The 19944-nt window shown below is 40.0% G+C and overlaps 1 protein-coding gene across 1 annotated transcript in view; it reads right to left on the reverse strand.

Moving 5' to 3' along the window:
• Positions 1-19944, reverse strand: part of LOC121927909 (cytosolic carboxypeptidase 6-like) — an 827289-nt gene that overhangs the window by 176310 nt on the left and 631035 nt on the right. Inside the window, exon 6 of the mRNA XM_042461947.1 lies at positions 4112-4223. Coding sequence (XP_042317881.1) covers positions 4112-4223 — 112 coding nt within the window. The remainder of the gene's footprint in view (positions 1-4111; positions 4224-19944) is intronic.

Here is a 19944-nt window from a genome sequence, read left to right on the forward strand (position 1 = left end):
AAAGGGAAAATTTAAAGAGACAATTTTAGTTAAGGATAGATACTTTTGGTCTGTTAAATTTTCGGTGTTAAACATATAACATAAAGAACAAATGATGATAACTTAGACTATTAGCTGTGACAACAGTAGCAAAGATATTAATAGAAATATAGGATATTAGAAAAAGTAAGAAAGAAAAAAACAAGTTAGAATAATAGAATATTCAGGAAATCCATAAGATCAAGGGAAGAAGAAACTGTCAAAGCTTGAGGAGGAAGTTGAGTGAATGAGAAGTGTTGAATGAAGGTTAACAAAGGTTATTTAGAAGGTAAGAAAGGGAAAATTTAAAGAGACAATTTTAGTTAAGGATAGATACTTTTGGTCTGTTAAATTTTCGGTGTTAAACATATAACATAAAGAACAAATGATGATAACTTAGACTATTAGCTGTGACAACAGTAGCAAAGATATTAATAGAAATATAGGATATTAGAAAAAGTAAGAAAGAAAAAAACAAGTTAGAATAATAGAATATTCAGGAAATCCATAAGATCAAGGGAAGAAGAAACTGTCAAAGCTTGAGGAGGAAGTTGAGTGAATGAGAAGTGTTGAATGAAGGTTAACAAAGGTTAGTTAGAAGGTAAGAGAGGAGATGGAAGGGGTATTAGTCTTGTAAAGGAAGAATGAAGAGATTGGCAGGTTAGAGTGAGTAAGGAAAAGAAGGAATTGGTAAATTGGATGAGGTAAGAAGAAGGTTTGTGTGAGAGAGAGATGAAGATGAAAAGAAGAAAGAAATTGGTCATGACAAATGGGATCAAGATGATTGAAGAAGAAGAAGAAGAAGAAGAGAAGAAACAACTACAACTTAAATGCTAAACATTAAAATGGATATGGACTCAGCCAGTTGGCACATGACTTGTTTAACATGTTATATGTAAACAACCGAGCAAATGTAAGAATGGATGTTTTTAATGTGTTTTTTTAATTAATAAAATTTATTTTAAAAATTCATCATCAATTTTAGGATAAACAGCTTGTGAGTAATCTTTATTCATAAGAGTATCAAGTTACGTAAGCTTTTACCTTATTAACAGTCTTTTTAAAAAATGTTATGGAGTGTAGTGAACCAAATATTTTTTAAAAAGTATAGATTCCCAATAGCAAACCTTGATTTTGCAATTTTATATAAGGAATGCCATTTTACTATGCTATTCTATTTAATAGGACTTGCGCATCCACAGATTTTGGTATCCACAAGCAATCCTGGAAACAAGCCCCACTGTAATGTCTATGAAGGATCTACATAAATTCAACCTAAACAATGAGGAAATCAAAACAGTAAGAGTTCCCATACCTTGGCTCAAACAAGGATCAGAATGGAGTCTGCAGCCAAGAAATCAGAAAAAGACTAGGAACAAAAAGGGCAGCTATGAAAGAACTAGAAACGATTCTAAGGAGTAGAGATACACAACTAAGTACTAAAGTTAGAAATATAAAAGCCCATAACCATGTACATATCTGAAAGCTGGACAGTGAAGAAAGCAGATAAGAAGAAAATCAACATTTGAGATGTGGTGCTGGAAAAGAGTGCTGAGGATTCTGTGCATAACCAAAAAGAGAAACAAATGGGTCCTTGAACAGATTAAGCCTGAACTTCCCCTAGAAGCCAAGATGATCAAACTGAGGCTGTCATACTTTGGCCACATCGTGAGAAGACAGGAGTAATTAGAAAAGACAATAATGCTAGGAAAGGTAGAGGGCAAAAGAAAGAAAAGAAGAATGTACATTAGCTGGATAGACTCAGTGAGGGAGGTCATAAGTCGGAATTTGCAGGACCTAAACAGAGCAGTGGAGTACAATGTGTCATTGCCATGAGTCTGCGTTGACTTGAGGGGAGCTAGCAACAAAGGTATGCAGATTTGCCCCATGGTCTCTGAATATACAAGAATATTTTAGTACTAGAGATATTCTGGAAAAAAAACATTCTCATGTATGTAGTACAGAAAATCACTAACTATTTGGAGAGAAATTCAATGGTGTTTACAAAGCATGTTTACAGCAGTATCATTAGACCTTTTACAAGAGAATGTTCCAATTAAAATCCACTTACCCCATCACAATTTAAACCTATGATATAACTAAATAATCGCAATAAGGTTGCAATCCAGCTCAAGTTTCTGAGAGTAAGGAGCTTATCGCTTGGTGTTTTAAACTGGCTCCAGCCTCCTGGGTTGCAGTTGGCATGCAGGATGGAGGCTGGGATTATCTCACATTAAATGGAAACCAAGTCACCACCTGCCATTAGCCCGGCTCCAAGCTGCACTCCACCAGCACTGAAGTCAGAAAGCTTTCTGACTTCTAAAAAGTGCTGGCAGAGCATGGCTTGGACTGGCTGGAACCTGGGCTGATGGCGGCCGGTGATTCAATGGCGATTTAATGTGTGATAATCCCTGTCTCCATCCTGCATCCTGGCTGCAGCCTGGAAGGCTGGAGACGATTTAAAATGCCAAGTGATATGCTTGTAAATCCCACTGAACTAAAAACGCCTTATTTTCAATTTGCTGAGTATGGGACTGCACTGCAAATTACTTATTTGCACCCCTTTCACACAGTTACCATTCAGATTTAATACTCTAGTTAGATTTAAATACTTTCTTGCTCTTCACTTCAATATTTATTCAATAATAAAGTTACAAAGAAAAAGAAAAGAAATACGGCACACTGTTCACACGTTTGATAATTTAGAGTATAATGCTATAGCAATGGCAGTAAATCTTAAGTGATTAATCAATCTTTTCCTGTCTTATGAATGAATAGCAGTCTTCTGTTCCTGGAACAGCCATGGCTGGGTATTTTCTTTGAGTTGGAGTTTGAAAAAGGAACTTTTTAAAGCTCTGGATCTTCTACAATGCTATTTAATAAATATATACACACAGTAATGGTACCAATGCTTTCTTAAGTACACTACCATTCCTTTAAAAGAGATCTGTCATGTGAGATGGAGCATCAATAATTTTACTCAACAAGAGCAATCTATAAAACCCTGTTACACTCCTCACCAAATGTCTGTAACTTATTTTATATTTCCAAATCCACCTTCATCTGTGCTGAGAGGTTTTCTTTAGGTCACATACTCAATAATCCTTCTGCACTTTGATGTCACACATTCAATAATTGTCTGTCTTTTACTCTTCTTCTCTCCTTAATCCATCTCCCCTGATTAGCAGCAACTGCACCTTCAAACACCCCTGCTTCTCTGGCCAAGGATATCTGTGTGTGTCCTTGTCTGTTTATGTAACAATTGCAGATGTTATTTTTCCCCCTGGTATGAATTTCACATAGCAACAGCACTGCTTCAACACTGTATTAAAATGCAAACTCATTTGAAAAAGTCTGTTTCAGGCTATGTCTATTAGAGTGATTCTCTTCCTCCTGGAACTAAATCATTCTGTAAGTTTATAGAGCTCCTCCAGACAAGCCAAATGTATCAGGAGGACATGGTACAGGTATTTGTATTGCTACAATTTTTATTGTGTGTATATATATGTGTGTTTATTTCATCACAGCAAGCTTGTAAGGCATCACAACCATGTTAGTCTAGGAAACACAAACATACCAGGTTGGGTACAGTCTTTAACACAAAGCTTTTCCAAATTGCCATGGTGCTGCTTCTGTCCCAGCCTCTGTCTTCCATATGCCAGCCTCCATAGCTCCATCTTCTTGCCCTTTTCCCTTCCTAGCATACCTTTTGGTCTGTATTTATTTTTATTTTTAGTGCAATGGTGTGATCATGGCAACTCATTAAATAAAATAAAGAAAAAGAAATGGGGGAAAGAGAAACAGCCTGCTAGGGAATAGTAAGGGGGAGGAACAGATTCATGCCCACTTGTACCACATGACCGCCTTTATAGTGGAACTGTACAGGAGAAACTTATCACATGTGCACCAAGAGTGGATAATCAGTACAATTGGAATGCACTGGTTTTTTTTTAAAAAAACTTTTAAAATCTAAATTACTGTCATATGACCTGAACACTCTCTTGAATTGTCAGGACAATTTTCAAACAAATAATAAAAGAACAGCTTTGGACCTGTGTTGAATCACTATTTTGTGGTAAGGTCGCTCACTCACCGGGTTGTTGTACATCTGAACAATGAGCTGCTTGACACCATGTAGAGTAGGATGAGCCCAAGGAGAAGGATCCACCCAATGCCGGTTTAAATCAAAGCCCATTAAGGAACACCTGTCAAAACAAACATAGGTCAGGTCATTTTTCTTCAGATCATGTGAGGTCAGTAAAGTTTAATTTTCTCACTCTGCATAACTTTGCTCTAAATCAACTGCTCCATAATTACTTTTCATGTATCCCTTTGTCCTTTGGATTATATCACACTGAAGACTTCACAACAAGGCAATGTGTGGCTCAACAAATGCTCTTCAAAAAGCAGCATACTACGGAGCATACTATCTAGACAATCCTGGACACACAGAGGGGAAATGGAATTCTCTCCCCCCACATATGTAAACCTAAACAATAAAGACCCAATCTTGCCGTTATGCTTCAACTTTTCAGAGAAGTAAGCAGCTTTCATTCTGTGATTGTCTATTTGGTGTTGTTGTTAATGTGCCTTCAAGATTACTCAAATTTATGGCCACCCTATTCAAAGGAGGTTTGCCATGGCCTTCCCCTTAGTCTGAGAGAGTGTCACTTGCCCAAGGATGCCTATTACCTCTTATTATTTAAACATATATACAGATAACAGCTGTGGTATGTTCTTGTAATGCTGTCTGATGGAAATCCCACCTGTCTGAGAAGAATTTAGAAGATAGAAATAAAAAGCTTGATAAATACTTCTTTTTTGGCATACATATTACCTAATTAAAAGGGAAAAGGGTGAGGTTGAGGGTGGAAAAGAGGAGTGCTAAAATAGGAAATGAAACAGTCAGTACTCCACAGATTAAAATGTGGTTCCTGAACTGAAAATAGTTTGCATAATAGTTTATTCCACATCCAGCTACTTAGCTATCTTAGCTTCAGTCTTACACCCACATTCTGGGTAGGAAACCTCAGAGAACTTTCAAAGTAGTGCATAAGATTGTGTGAAGACACTGGACAGGAATCAATGTGTAGATAGAAGCCATCCATTTAATAAGTGGCTACGGGGATGCGATGGCTCAAGTGATTAAGATGCTGACTTTGTTGATTGCAAGATCAGCAGGTTGGCAATTCGAGGCCAGGGTGCCGCATGATGGGGTGAGCTTCACTAGTCCCAGCTTCTGCCAATTTAGCAGTTTGAAAGCATGCAAATGCAAGTAGATAAAAAGGTACCACTCTGGTGGGAAGGTAAACAGCGTTCTGTGCAATCTTGCTGGCCACATGATCACAGAGTAGTCTCTGACAACGCTGGTTCTTAGGCTTAGTAACGGAGATGAGCAAGGCCCTCTATGGTTGGTCACGACTTGACAACTTTGTCAGGGAAGAATACCTTAACCTTTAAAGCATCAAATGCAGATAATATTTCTATTTGCCATTCCAGCACTGACCACTCCAGAGCACTGAGGGTAGGGATGGCATTATTTTCTGGACTGTGCAATCCAGATACTCTATCTCATATTCTGGAATTATTTCGTAGCAAACTTGTCGAAAAGACTGGCTTCTATTGATCTAAAAAAGATAATTTGTTGGAATCTCAGACAAGAATGGGCAAGGTCTGTCAAGGAAATGAGAAAAGATTTCAGTAGAAAGGGCTGATCTATCTCATGGCAACATCCAGCCAATAGGCAACTCACAGATTTCCCCCCAAGATATTTTGGACTTAATGACAAGTTTGAAAAGCTTAAGCAGAACATCAGATGTGAAAGGCAGGCTGCTTCAAATATGGGGTTTTCCTTCCAGTACTTGCAAAAGAGAGAGGAACTGTTATGTTCCCCCCTTGCAAGTGTTCTGATTACAAAAGCTATGTTTGAAACAAGGATACCCTCTGATATGCTGCATGGATATTTTGTACTCAGGTACAAAATATCTTGTGAGAAGCAGTTTAGATTCATCCTCTGGATATAATTTTCCCTTGAAAGAGCCCTTGGCTGACTGCTATTGCCAAGGAAGATCTAATACCATGCCTGAAGGTGTGATTTATTTTTAGTTTACTTATTTTTCTTTGCCGTCCTGCTTTGCTTTCAAGAGTGTTCAGTCTATTAAAAAAAAAAAACCCCACAACACTGGGACCTCTGACTTTTCTTCCTTTGATTCTCCTGCTTTTTATTTCATGCACCTACTGCATGCCTTCAGAGTCTCTTATAGCCCTATTCCCAGAAGGTGAGAGAGATGGGGAAGAATGGACTAAAGAAGTTAAAGAAATCCTTTTTCATGGCCACGATTTCTTACAAAAAGAACTGCACACATTTCCTACTTGCTTTCAGAGGAAATGCTGGTTCATTGGATCAGCACTGGTGAATGTCCACATAATACCACACACAAAGGCTGTCAGTGGAAATCCACAAATCATAATTGTGCTAAGGGTTTGGATTTGGAAATGAAATAGGAGAGGGAGAGAGAAAAGCACCTTAGATCTTCCTTCATTTCCCATCTCAGAATGGAGACAGAGCAAAATTTACTGCAGACCTAGTTCAAGACAAGAACACTAGCTGAAATTCTCCCAAGTCAGTAAGCTTATGGTAAGAAAACTCAGAACATACTTAAGATATACAGTAATTAGTAATACTTGATTTACTGGAGTTCCTGAAATTGTAAATTATCAGTGGCTTTGGGATTTTAATCAGTTGTGCTTCTCGGGAGGGCTTAACCTAACATTCACCCTCAGGGATAGGGAATCATTTTCTAATATCTTTTTAGGCTCCCTTCTGACATTCACAAAGCATATGCCCTTGAGGGATAGTAACAAGAGGCATACCATTCTCCAGTATCTGGTTGATGCTGACCTCCCTTGCAGATCAGTGCATTGTCCACATATACATCACTTTTTTTCTTTTTCTTTTTTTCTTTTTTTGTCGACACATATGAAGGAGGCATTCTTGCAAAGAGACACAACTCTGTATACCTGTGGTGGTGGCTGTGTTATTATTTCCTTGAAATAATCCAAACCACGGGAGAGGGGGTACTCTCCATGCTCTGTCTTTCATTTGTTCATGAACAGAAGAAGTACCATGCTGGATCAGAGAGAAAGCCTGTGTAATTCAGCATTCTGTTTATGGAGTGGCCAAACAGATACCTAATGGGGAAGCCCACAAACAGGACATGAGTACAACAACACTTTCCATCTTCCAATCCCCATGAACTGTCATACCATCTCTGCTACTGGAGGTGACTAGTAATCACTCTGGTTTGAATATAATTGTTTTTCTACTTTTGTAGACAAGCAATGATGGGATTCTTCACTAGCTAGGGATGGAAATCTTCACTTATTTTGTTCTCTCATGCAAGAATGCAGAATTTCAAAATATGTCTTCCCCTTGACCATTTTTTGGGTGGATTATGTTGTGAAGAAAGCAAATAAGAGGAAAATCAATTCATTTGAAACGTGGTGCTGAAGAAGAGTGCTGAGGATACTATGGACAGCCAAAGAGACAAACAAATGAGTCCTCGAACAGATAAAGCTGGAAATTGCCCTGGAACCCAAGATAATAAAGTTAAGATTGTTGCACTTTGGTCATGACATGAGAAGGAATGACTCATTGGAAAATACAATAATGCTAAATAAGGTGGAGGGATATATAAAGAGAGGAAGACCGCATGCTAGATGAATAGACTGTATTAAGGAACTCATGGACATGAATTTATAGGATCTAAGCAGAGTTTATAAGGAGTCTAGGAGATATATCATCCATGGGGTCATCATGAGCGGGGATTAACATGAGGGTGGTTAACAACAACAACAAATCTTGTGACATCCATTACGGCCAAGGTGAAGTGCACTCTCTACGTATGGTTAGAGCTGGGGTGGTGACTTCTCTGGTGCCTCTCTAGCTCCTTGATCTGAGTCCAACCAACTAGTGTTTGTTTGAGCCTTAGACACTGAGGGCTAAAGATGCAGGCCAGAAAGAACTCTCATTATGTGGCAGGCATCTTAAAGACTACTGGAATGAATGGAGCCAGCACCATTAGTAAAATCTGGTGCCTCTTTCCTGCATTGAAAGGGCTTTTTCAGTGGCAAATGGTACAAATTACATAGCTCTGCCCAAATGTGTATGATCCTGCTTTAGCTGGTGTGGTGGAATAACCAGTGGTTGGCACTATAGTAATTAAGTGGCTATGTTGAAGCTAAGCATCTTGATTTGATTTCTCCATTTTTGACATTTATTCATTCCAAACCCACAGGACAATTTGGAACAAGGCATGGCATTTGGTTGCATTTTCAGCCAGGTAGCATTTTTGTCCCATTTTTTGCTTATGTAAAATTACAACTCGAGCAGAATTGACAAAAGAGAATTTAATAATGGGTTTCTTAGTACAGATAGAGTAGGCAGATCAGCATTAGCTGCTGAAGGCCACATGGTGGAGTAGACGTTTGTAGAATGAATGACACAATTTTAAACAGTATATGATGGTTAACAAAGCACTCTTCCATTTTCTCTTGTGAAATAAAACTAAAAGTGCAGCCATACATTGCTTCTTCTCATGGGTCTATCCATTCCTCTTTACTTTTGGGAGTACTTACTAGCACGAACATCAAGAGGGAACTGGGACATTCCACAGCATGAACTACATTCCTCTAAGATCAGCAAGGAATACCTTCATTTAATGTCTATTCTCTCTGCTTTCACACACAAAAAAGCAGCAATGCCAGTGTGGGGAGGAAGCATCATCACTGCATATTTGGATGTGTTGGGATCATTATGTAAACTGATACAAAATTTGAACAGTGATTTGTCTGTCATTAGGCTGCACTGTAAAAAACTAAGGAAACAGAAGAATTTACACTGATGGGTATTGTCAGAGGACTAACTGAAAAGTGGCCTAGGACACACATGCAACCACATGAAGTAGAAGCATTTTAAAGGGTTATCTAACATTCATCCACAGCCAGTGGAAATATGTCGTTTAATGAAATGAATACAGGTTGAGTACCCTTATCTGAAATGCTTGGGAACAGAAATGTTTTTATTATGGATTTTTTCAGATTTTGGAATATCTTCATATATATAATTAGATATCTTGATGATAGGACCCAAGTCTAAATTAATGAAATTAATTTATGTCTCATATACATACACCTTATACACATAGCCTGAAGGTAATTTTTATACACAGGTTTTTTAAAAAGCATTTTAAGGCACAAATCTGTCCCTGGCACCTCGGAGGGGAAAAAATACTGGTTCGCCCTCATAAGAAAGCATTAGATGTCCTGGTCCAGTGAATTATATAATTGGCTTGGCGTTATATAAACACTATTCTTTTGTCTCTTGGTAAAGCAATGGACTGGATTCAAATGTGTGTGTGTGTGTGCGTGCGTGCGTGCGTGCGTGTGTGCATGCGTGCATGTTTGCCTATGTTTACAGTAACAATACTGGAGTAATGGAATTTATTAGTAATACAATCGGCTCTCTTTATAGGCGGGCTTGCCTTCTACGGCTCTGAGCTTATGTGGAAGGCAAGCCCCGGCAGAAATAATGGGGCACATACTTGCGCCGCGCACCCCATGCACCACCATGAGCATGTGCCCCATTATTTTCTATGGGGCTTGAGCATATGCTCTTTTCCCCATACTCCAGGGGTCCGGAACAGATCCACTGCATTTGGGGAGGGTGGACTGTATTTGGCAATGTGGCAGTGGAGTGACTACAGTTTATTGTTTCACACCCAAATTGTGACTTGTAGATTATAGACGTCCAACAGGTCTAATAGACTATACAAGATGAGTCTTCCTTATCTGGAATTCCAAAATCCAAAATATTCCAAAATGCATTTTTTTTCATGGGTGTCTTGAGATGGTGACACCTTTGCTTTCTTATCAGTTCAATGTACACAAACTTTGTTTCATGCACAAAATTATTAAAATATTATGTATAAAAATATTTTCAGCCTATGTGTTTAAGGGGTATACAAAACATAAATTAATTTCATGTTTAGACTTCGGTCCCATCACCAAGATATCTTATCATGTATGTACAACATGTTGACATATCTTTGAGCCTCCTGAAATATTAGTACCTCAAAAGTAAATGTTTGTTGCCTTGATGATAGAGGTAGTGCAGTAACAAAGTATTTACAACTGGCCAATAAGAAAGGCTATCAGCTGATTCAAGAAACTGATGAATTGATGAATTTCCAGATTCATTCATACAGAAAAAAATAGATCAAAGAAAAATGGAAGTAGTTCCTTTGCTTTTAGAGGATACAGAGGCATGCATGTTTAGAGCAGGCATCATCTCTCTCATACAATACAGAATGCCTCTTTTAAGATGCTGCTATTTTTAAAAGTACTTATATCAAACATAATTCTACACCTGAAAAGCAGGTTTAAAATCCATTAATAAATAAATAGGACAATCCATTTGAGTTGAGTCTAGACAGTCAACTCCAACATTTTCTGTCAGACTTCTTAACAAACCAGTATGTACTTGTACAGGAATAAGAAATGGAATGATTTCTGCTTAGGCCAACATCTATATTCCAGTTCTGGGTATCTTCGATAGCAGCAGCAGCAGCAACTAGTCAACTTCATAACTGATTCTGATAACATCAGGGCAAACTTTACACTTATGACAAAGTGACCAGATCCTTTTCCAGGATGTGTCCTACATTTGAACCTTCTGTCCAAAGGGAATTCCAAAATGTCCTCCATTATGAGCATGACTATGAAGCAAAATGCAATGAAAGGGGTCGCCCCCCTGCATTTCAGCACAATGGACAAATGAAAGGAATAATTTAAACATCGGCCCGTTACAGATGGGGAAAAAGTACGTACTAGGGTTAGGAAAGGGCATCCTTTCCAGACACCCTAACCCTAGTACATACCTAGTACATACAAAATGGTGGCACCCATTCTACATAGGTGCCAACATTGTGACGTCATGACTGTGCCACCTCCAAACGGAGCGGCACAGAAGTGACGTTCTGATGCCATGCGAGGGTGCCTGGGGCGCCCTTTCCCCGGCGCCGGAAGAAGCTCTGAAACTGAGCTTCTTCCAGGTTTGTGCCATGAAGCACCCTTTACATGCCTGCGCCAGTGACACATGCCCCAAGGACACGCTGTCAGGTGTCCTTGGGGCATGAAACCCAAGGCCACCGCTTTCCAGGCCGCGGGGAAGCGGCCTTTTGCCGCTTCCCCGCCGCCTGGAAAGTAGCGGATTGGGGCCTCAGAGGTGGCCTCAGTGGCAGCTGAGGCCCCGATCCGGCAGGTAAAGGGGCAGGAACAGGCTGCCCCAAAAGGGCGGTCTGTAAACAGCCATAGATTCAGTAAAGAGTTTTTTGCCAATAAAAGAGAAATTTAAGCCATTATCTTGCTCAGAGTTCTATAAGTATATTGCAAGCCAACAAAGCATTTTAACAAAGATAAGTTCATCAGAAAAATATGGTTGAGTACATAATAAAATACACTGTAGGGTTGTCCACACTGCAGAAGTAATCCAGTCTGACACCACTTTAGCTGCCATAGCTCAATTCTATGGAATTCTGAGAATTGTAGTTTTGTTAGAGACTTATTCTTCTCTGCCAGAGAGCTCTGGTGCCAGAACAAACTACAAATCCCAGGATTCCATAAGATTGAGCCATGACAGTGAAAGTGGTGTCAAATTGGATTATTTCTGCAGTGTGGACGCAGCCGATATGTAACAGCTGCAAATAAACCACAGGAAATGAATTTATATTTAGTGTTTTAGCTTTTATGTTGTAAGTCCTACATTTTTCTTGAATATCCTGCATTTTGAGATGCTTTGTCCTCCTTTTCAATTATGACATCTGGTCACCCTGATCTTATGGAGATCTTTCTGGTATCTGCATATGAATGACCCATGCAGCATGCCAGCCAGGAATGCAGAGATTCCACTAGAAACAATTTCTGTGATCCCTTACTGGTGTAACTGGCAACAGCAGAGATCCATAAAACCCTGACAGATACATGTGAACAGAAGTGCCAGAAAAGCCTCTGTGAATACAAAGCCTAACATAACACTGGAGCAGCTTGCAGATCCCTTTCAGTTCTCCTCAATATGGCTACAAATCCCTGGAAATGCTTAGTCTTTCACCAACTGGTATCTGATCAATAAACAGAAGTGACTGAACGGCCAACCAAACTGTTAGAATAAAGCAACTGGTGGAGGAGAGAGCTCTGTGTACTGTAGAACCTGCCTGTCTCCCTAGGTTTGCCTGCTGCTTTCAAATACAGTGGAAGATGCAGCCTCCCACAACCGCTGAAAAACAATTCAGCCACCAGGCCAACTGCACTTTGCATGAAGAAAAAGGGTGGTGGCATGCCCCCCCACCTCAGGGAACATAATATCTTAAACTGCTCCTTATGCTGACTTATCTATTGTGCATTTTATTCTGGAAGGGAAAAACATTGCACCAAACTTTTATTTTTTATTTTTGTAATAATTTTGCACTGTATCTCCACAACTGGCTTCTCATGAGTTACAGAGCTATAGGAGCCACTATTGGTGCATGCTATGGAAAAGCTGAAATATATCTCTGGGTAAGTAAGACACAGATTTCAATTTCAAGCTTCTAAGGTCTTAACATAAACAAACTCTTTAAAAAGAGAGAGAGAAATACAGGGGATAGGAAGAGAACATTGATAGAATTTCTTAAGAATAAAATAAGAGGACAAATGGAAAGAATTTAAGATGCAGTCAGACTGAATCATCCATGTAACTGCAAGAAAAATACCCTCTTCATCTCACATAAGTTTTCACTCAAATAAGCACATAGTGAAGTAGTGTTACAGTGGTGGGATACAGACCGCCCAAAAAGGGCGGTCTGCCGGTGCCTTGTTTTGCTGTACGAGGGAGCTGCAGTGGACAAACCATGAGGCTCCCTCAGACAGCAAAAAAACCCACAAAAACTGGGTTCTTCTTACGGCACTATTGTGATGCTGCAGTGTGGCAATGGCGCACCCAGGTCATCACAATGACGCCAGGACGTGCGGACCCTAAGCGTCCGTCGCGTCAAAATGGCGGCGCCCATGTGTACAGGGTGCTGCCATTTTGATGCCCTCGTCACATTCTGGGGTGAAGCACTTATGGGCAGTGTGCCCTTGGCTAACCCCTAGCACGTGATGAAGGCGCACTATAGGCCATTCTGTATAGCGCCTTTGTAACATTAAATATAATATTTTCAATTAGTAGTAAACAGAGGTAGTCAAACTATTTAGAAATGGAGAAATGCTGGCATTTTCAATGCCAAACTTCATGAATCCATATCTCAATAAACTCTATTTTTATTGCTGTTTTTTTGGTGGAGGGTGAGGGGGTGAGATAGGAAACAGGTTGCTTTTGAATACACACACACACTGATTTTCATTTTTCCAGTCAAACATGGAATGGAATGGGTCAGTAAAGACATATATACATTTGAAAATGAGGAATACATTTTATTCTACCATGAAAGATAGCCTGTAATCCTATGTAGGTCTGCTCAACCCTCCCCTCAAAATTAAAATGCATTCACATTATCATAATATGGTTTAAAATATAATTCTTTGCATGTCTATGCGAAGTAGAAGGCAGGAGAAAAAGAGGAAGACCGTATTCCAGATGGATAGACTCAACCAAAGAAATCACAGCCATGCATCTGTGAGAAATGAGCAGGGTGCTTGGGGGTCTTTCATTCATAGGGATGCCATAAGTCAACTTTGACTTATGGCAGTGAACAACAACATCTGAGTGCAATGGGGTTACTTCCCCATAACAATGTGTACCAGTACAATCTTAAACAGTTAAATATTTGAAAACCTATAAGAAAGTAAAACCAATCAATCTTCATCTGTACAAAGTAGTGATCACACTGGCACATGTGGAATAGATTTTTACAAAGGACAGCTTCTCCCACATGATCCTGTTTCATCCAAGAAACAAAATATCCACCACACTGGGGTTATTTTGCTCTAGCAAATCTGCTCCAGTTCAATAAATCTGCTTTAAATCAACTTGAAGCCTACCTGTCCAGATGGTGTATGATGCAAAACCACATGGAAACTGACACAAAGATGCACTCCAGGGCTAAAATCCAGAGCAAAAGGAAGCTCTGATATGCTGCCTCAACATGAAAAATGCATATAAACAGCACAACATGAGTGCAGGAATGCAGGAAAGCTGAAGCTGCTTAGGGAGACAGTGTGGAATATGAATCCTGGGACCAGTAAGATGCAGTCACTAGCACCATTACTTGCCATACAGTTTTTGCATTTGACCATGCAGGTGCAAGGGTGGCCAGCTGCACCATCAACCCATTACACCATTGAGCACCAATGTATCACAAACACGCCAGGTCACCAATAAAGCAATGGATGTAATTAAAACATACATAAACTAGACAGTCCAACAGGCAGGCATAGGTGAAGTGGGCATATATGTGAGGCCTCCATGGCTGTGCTTTGCCAATGTGTCACTGCATGCCCTGATGCAGTATATGGCTAGTGTGACTGTGTGGCCAGTCACACAGGGGGAATCCAATGGGATGGCAGCTGGGCAGGAAGGGGGAGGTAACTGCCAATTTTAAGAATTAAAACAGTTATAAATTAAAATATAACATATGATAATACAAACCATTAAAATTTGTATAGCCAAGCATTCAAAACCCAGTCCTTCTTAGCTTAAAAGGGCTGACTGCACAGGAACGTCTTTACCTGGCATCGGAAAGATAGTAAGGATGGCGCAATCCTGGCCTCTTTAGGAAGGGAGTTCCAAAGCTTGAGAGAACCACTTAGAAGGCTCTCTTTCTTGTTCCCATCAAATGCACCAGAGAGGGTGGCAGGATAGAGAGAAAGGCCTCTCCAGATGATCTCAATACTCTGGTGGGCTTGTACAGGGAGATAAAATTCTTCAAATAGCCTGGACCCAAGCTGTATAGGGCTTTATAGGTGTTTGCTTAATATTAAGCAGATACTAATCCTTTTTGTATATCCTCCTACCCTGAGGTCTTGCCATCAACAGAACAATACATTAACACGGAAATCACTCCTCCCTAGTCAAAGTCACACAGTATATACATACCCAACTCTCTTCCATTCCAACATTCTCTGAAGATGGCAGCCACAGATGCTGGCGAAACATCAGGAATAAACTCTTCTAGAACATGGCCACATAGCCCGAAAAACCCACAAAAAACTATGGAGGCCAGCCACGAAAGCCTTCGACTTTACATTGAAAAATCAGCTGTTCCCAAAGAGGTTACTCCCAAATTAATACATACAGGTTTACAACTCTTAACAATGTATGTTTGATATCCCAAATTACCTTATTTCTTTATGCATCTCAAGGAGTGGGTTCATTTTATGCCTCAAAACGTGTTTTAGTTTATAACCTGCCATGAAAGTTTTTTCTGTGCTTGCTATAGCAAAGTAATGTCACACACACTTTTAGAATAGGGCCCCAACTATCTTAATTCACCCATGACTAAACAGGATTTCATAGTGAAAAAGTTGGAACGTGGTACAAGCTTTGAGCCCTTAAGAGAGCTTTAATAGGATAGTCCAGGCCCCCATCTGCCACAACTATTGATTAATTTAGTCTTTTGGGAGGAGTTCGGAGGAGTTCTAGTGCATTTTAAGGTCATATTGCTGAGTGTTCTTTGCCCTCCTCTGGGTTAAAAATAGTTTAAAAAAAATAGGGCTGAAGACAGCTGTTCTTAGGGTTTGGAAACTTAGGGACTTCTGGCTGCCTCTTTGAGCACTGGATCAGAGCCACAGCAAGCGCACACTGTGGACCCAATCTGCCATTTTCCTGATGCAAAAAGAAGCAGCAGAAAGGCACTCCTTTTTGTGCCAGGAAAAAGGCGCCTTTCCAGTTTTTCCCCATTTTAGTGGTGTGTGGTGTCTAAATGCCATGCCGTCAAAATGCCACAACGCCACTGCCATGTGGTTGCTCAGGAAGGCTTCACAGCATGTTCCAGGCAGCTGGGGGTATGCGGCACCAGGAAGGTGGCTCTTTTTGTCTGTCTGCAGCAGCAGTTAGTGAATATAGTGCCTCAGAACCTACTGGAAGGGAAGACTTTGCAAATATTTAAATAAACTTTTAGAGAATTGTCTAAAGGGATTTTCAGAGCAGTGCTTATGTGGGGAGAGGGCAGATTTAGACCTCAGATTATGTGGAGGAAGAACGAAATCTTAATTAGAAAATGTACTTTGCTTTCTGCAGTCAGCAGATCCACACCTTCAAAATAATTTGGAAGGGTGGCTCACAAACTGCAGATAAGCAGAAATTTCCCAAGTAATTGAATGGCCTAACTCACTGCAAGGTGGTGAAAAAAAAAATTAGTGAAGAGCAGCTATCAAGACAGTCTCTGGAAAAGCTGCATGTGTAATCACAGTTTGCTTAAGGGTGAACCTCATTAACAATGTCTCTGATTAGGCTGTTGGAACTCTTCCAGCAGGAATTTTCCAAAAGTGCTGCTGCAGGGACAGAGTTTTGGAATTAACAGATGCAACAGAAAGTTAGATTAAAGTGGATTTTATTTGTATCAAAGAAATAGGTAATCCATTTGCTAAAGCCAAATAAAAATAACTGTAACAGAAATTAAAAATGTACACTTTGGGTCCAAGTATACAAAGTGGCATGGCTTTATGTGCCCAATTTGTATCCAATAAAGGTATTGTTTTTCTCAGTTTTTATAATTACCAATGTGTAGGTTTTAAAGTTTTTGTACATTTTCTCATATTCAAATGGTACACTTTAAGTGCCAAAATAGAAAGCAGTCAAGAGCATGTAAAACCATTATAGCATGCCCTCCAACTGTTCTGATTTGGCAGGGACAATCCTGATTAACCTATTGTCCCACTTTTCCAGCTGTTTTTAAAATCTCCCATTTTCCAGTGATGTAGGCTCAAGTGGACTGACTTGGATTCAAGATGGACTCAAGTTATTTCAATGATTCAGCTTGGACCTCACTTGGCAATAAATGACACACTGACTCAACTCTACTTGTAAATTTTTAGTAACTGGCATGCTGCTGTTATTCAATTCAAACAGTAAGCAAAACCCACCCTTAGAGTGTATGGCAAATTTCTTGGTGGGGAACAGCAAATGTTTTAGGCAATGATCTTGAGATGGAAGGATCCTTGTAAAACTTTTGAAAGGCGTTAGAAGGATCCTCTGATGTGAAGGGTATTTGGAATTCTCAGCCAGAAAGGTCTAGTGCAGTGTTACGTAACCTTTTGTTAACCAGGGACCTCTTTTAAATATTTTGTTTATCATGAACCCCCAAGACTTATTATTAACCTTTATTTATGAAGCGCTGTAAATTTACACAGCGCAGTATATGCAATCTTTTTAGTTAGACGGTTCCCTGCCCTCGGGCTTACAATCTAAAAAGACATGACACAGAAGGAGAAGGGAGTGGTGGAGGGAGAGGGTAAGAGGTCCAGCAGTTCCTCTCTACCTCCGAGGCCTGGACCAAGGCAGATGGACTGGAGGGCGGGCTTGGCTTCAAAATGGAAGGTTAATCTTCATCCAGGGAAAATACATAGTCTCAAGTAGGATAATACATATACAATACATAGCAATACAGGAAATGGTTTGATAAACAGGCACTAAAAGAACATCAGATGGTAAGCGACAATTATGCAATGCCTGGGAAGGCTTCTCTGAACAGGATGGTTTTCAACTCCGTTTTGAAGCTAGTTAAAGAAGTGATGGCTCTTGCTTGTGGGGGAAGAATTCAAGATTTAAAACAACAGTAACAAAAATAACAATACTTGAACATTGAATTGTTAACAATTACACCCTCCATTAAATTTTCCCTCGGAGGTGCCAGAGGAAGACTGCTTCGTTCTGCCAGTTTGTGGCTGGAACAGATGGAGTGGCAATGCAGAGACCCAGCCAGCCAGCCAGCGAGCCAATCTTTGCCTGAGCTCCTGCCTCATGGCAGCTCCACTGTGGGGAAGAGGTCAGCTGAGCTCTCTTTAAGCCTTCATGGACCCCTTTTGAAAACACTGCAGCCCCCTGGGGGTCTGCAGCCACAGGTTAAGAACCCACTGCTTTAGTGCCTCACCAAACTGCAAATCCCAGGATTCCATGGGATGTAACCATGGCAGTTGAGATGGAACCACAGTGCAACAATTGTGTGGCATGAAAGGTCAGTTTTACTAAAAATGTATCTCTAGATAGAAATCAAACTTTTTGATTCAGACCACAATTTTGCACTGCATGCACATATCCCATGAGATTTAGCTGTTCAAAATGACTAGAAACCTTGCAGGCCTTGAAAGGCGTTTCCTTCAGGAAAAAAGCCTTTTTTGCCTTGACAAAACAAGCTGATCATGTATCACCCCCAAAGACCTGCCCAATGCATACCCTGCCAAACTGTTCCCTTCCAAAGAAAAACAGTTTTACAGACTGACTAAAAAGTGTCCAACATGCTATATGGACTAAAATGACGGTTTGCTTTCACTTTGCATAATTGTATTAACAAGATGATTATGAAACAGATGTTTAGAGACATATATAAAACAGAAAGTAGCTTATTATCAACCCATTTTTCTTTGCTGGGTAGTTGTACAGGGTTTAATGCACACTGTTCCCTGTAGTGTTGTGTTTATGTGTGCATATGGATGTCTTCTCCCTACACCTTTAGGGATGCACAGATAGTATAGTAACAATGAGCATTTTGGACTAGTCCCAAGAAATGCAGCCTTGCTGTACATTCGTAGGAGTAGTTGTACGACCTCATTTCTTAATTAAAGAAGCAAAAGAGGGGAAATGTTTGGCTGCTTTGTAAAATTAAGCAAAATAAGCCACCACTCTCATGATAGTCCATGGCCTTCCAGGCTCAGTGGTAGAGAAGGAGATACTTGCCTTGCCCACTGAACGTGGCTGTCTGTGACTATCTCCTTTCTCAGCTTGCTGAGCCATGCCTCACCCCACACCTGTGATATTTGGGGAGCAGTGGCATCATCCCACTTAACATATTACCCTGTGTAGCTTACACACCCCGCAACTCCCTTGTGACACCCCTGCCCAACACCAGTTAAAAATTGTTTTAGACATTCCCATTCTCTCTACCCCAGGCTGAACACTGCAAAAGAATCTCACCCTCCCAAATGTGATTTTGATATACAGTACTGTAAATTTGGCTGCCTTTTGGAAAACATCTTTTCATGGCACTAGAGAAAGCTTATGCTGAAATAAATCCCCTCAGTTTAAGTGTCTTATATACCACCCAGATACCAAACAGTGGGGTGAAATTTTGTTAATTTGCAGTCTTTTCCTTCTTTTTGTTTAGCCTTCAGCTGTATACGCAAATAAACATAAGCAAATATTAGTATCTTCAGGTAACAGGTTAATAAATTCATGTTCTCAGTCTAATCAATGAACTCCAAGAGTTTAAGGGCTCTCAAATCCATCCTGCCTTTTTTTTTTTTTTTGCTGCTGCTGCTGCTGCTGTTAAATGAGCTCTGTTGCCCAGTGTGACTTCTCTACGACTATCAGTGGCTTCCCAGTGAGTCCAGGCAAAGTCTCAATGTCTTGGATGAACTTCAAAGATGTAGGGAAATTAATTGGATGGATTGAAAGTTACAGAAGGAAGGTGGAGGGCTTTTTATGAAAAGACTTCCAACAAAAGACTTTAATGAAATCTCTAATCCACGAAGCTACAGTGTAGATGCCCAGCAGCATACTTGATACCATATCTGAGCCACCAACACTAATGTGAGAGTGTTTCATTATTTTTGTTGTTCTTTTCCTACAAGGCACCTGCCATTGTGTTTGTCCCCACCCCCTTTAAAAAAAATTCAATGGGGTATAAAGTAGAAGTGAACATTTATTTAAGGGAACATTGTGAAATATTTACTTTA

This window comes from Sceloporus undulatus, chromosome 4 (assembly GCF_019175285.1).
Source record: "Sceloporus undulatus isolate JIND9_A2432 ecotype Alabama chromosome 4, SceUnd_v1.1, whole genome shotgun sequence".
Lineage (NCBI taxonomy): Eukaryota > Metazoa > Chordata > Lepidosauria > Squamata > Phrynosomatidae > Sceloporus > Sceloporus undulatus.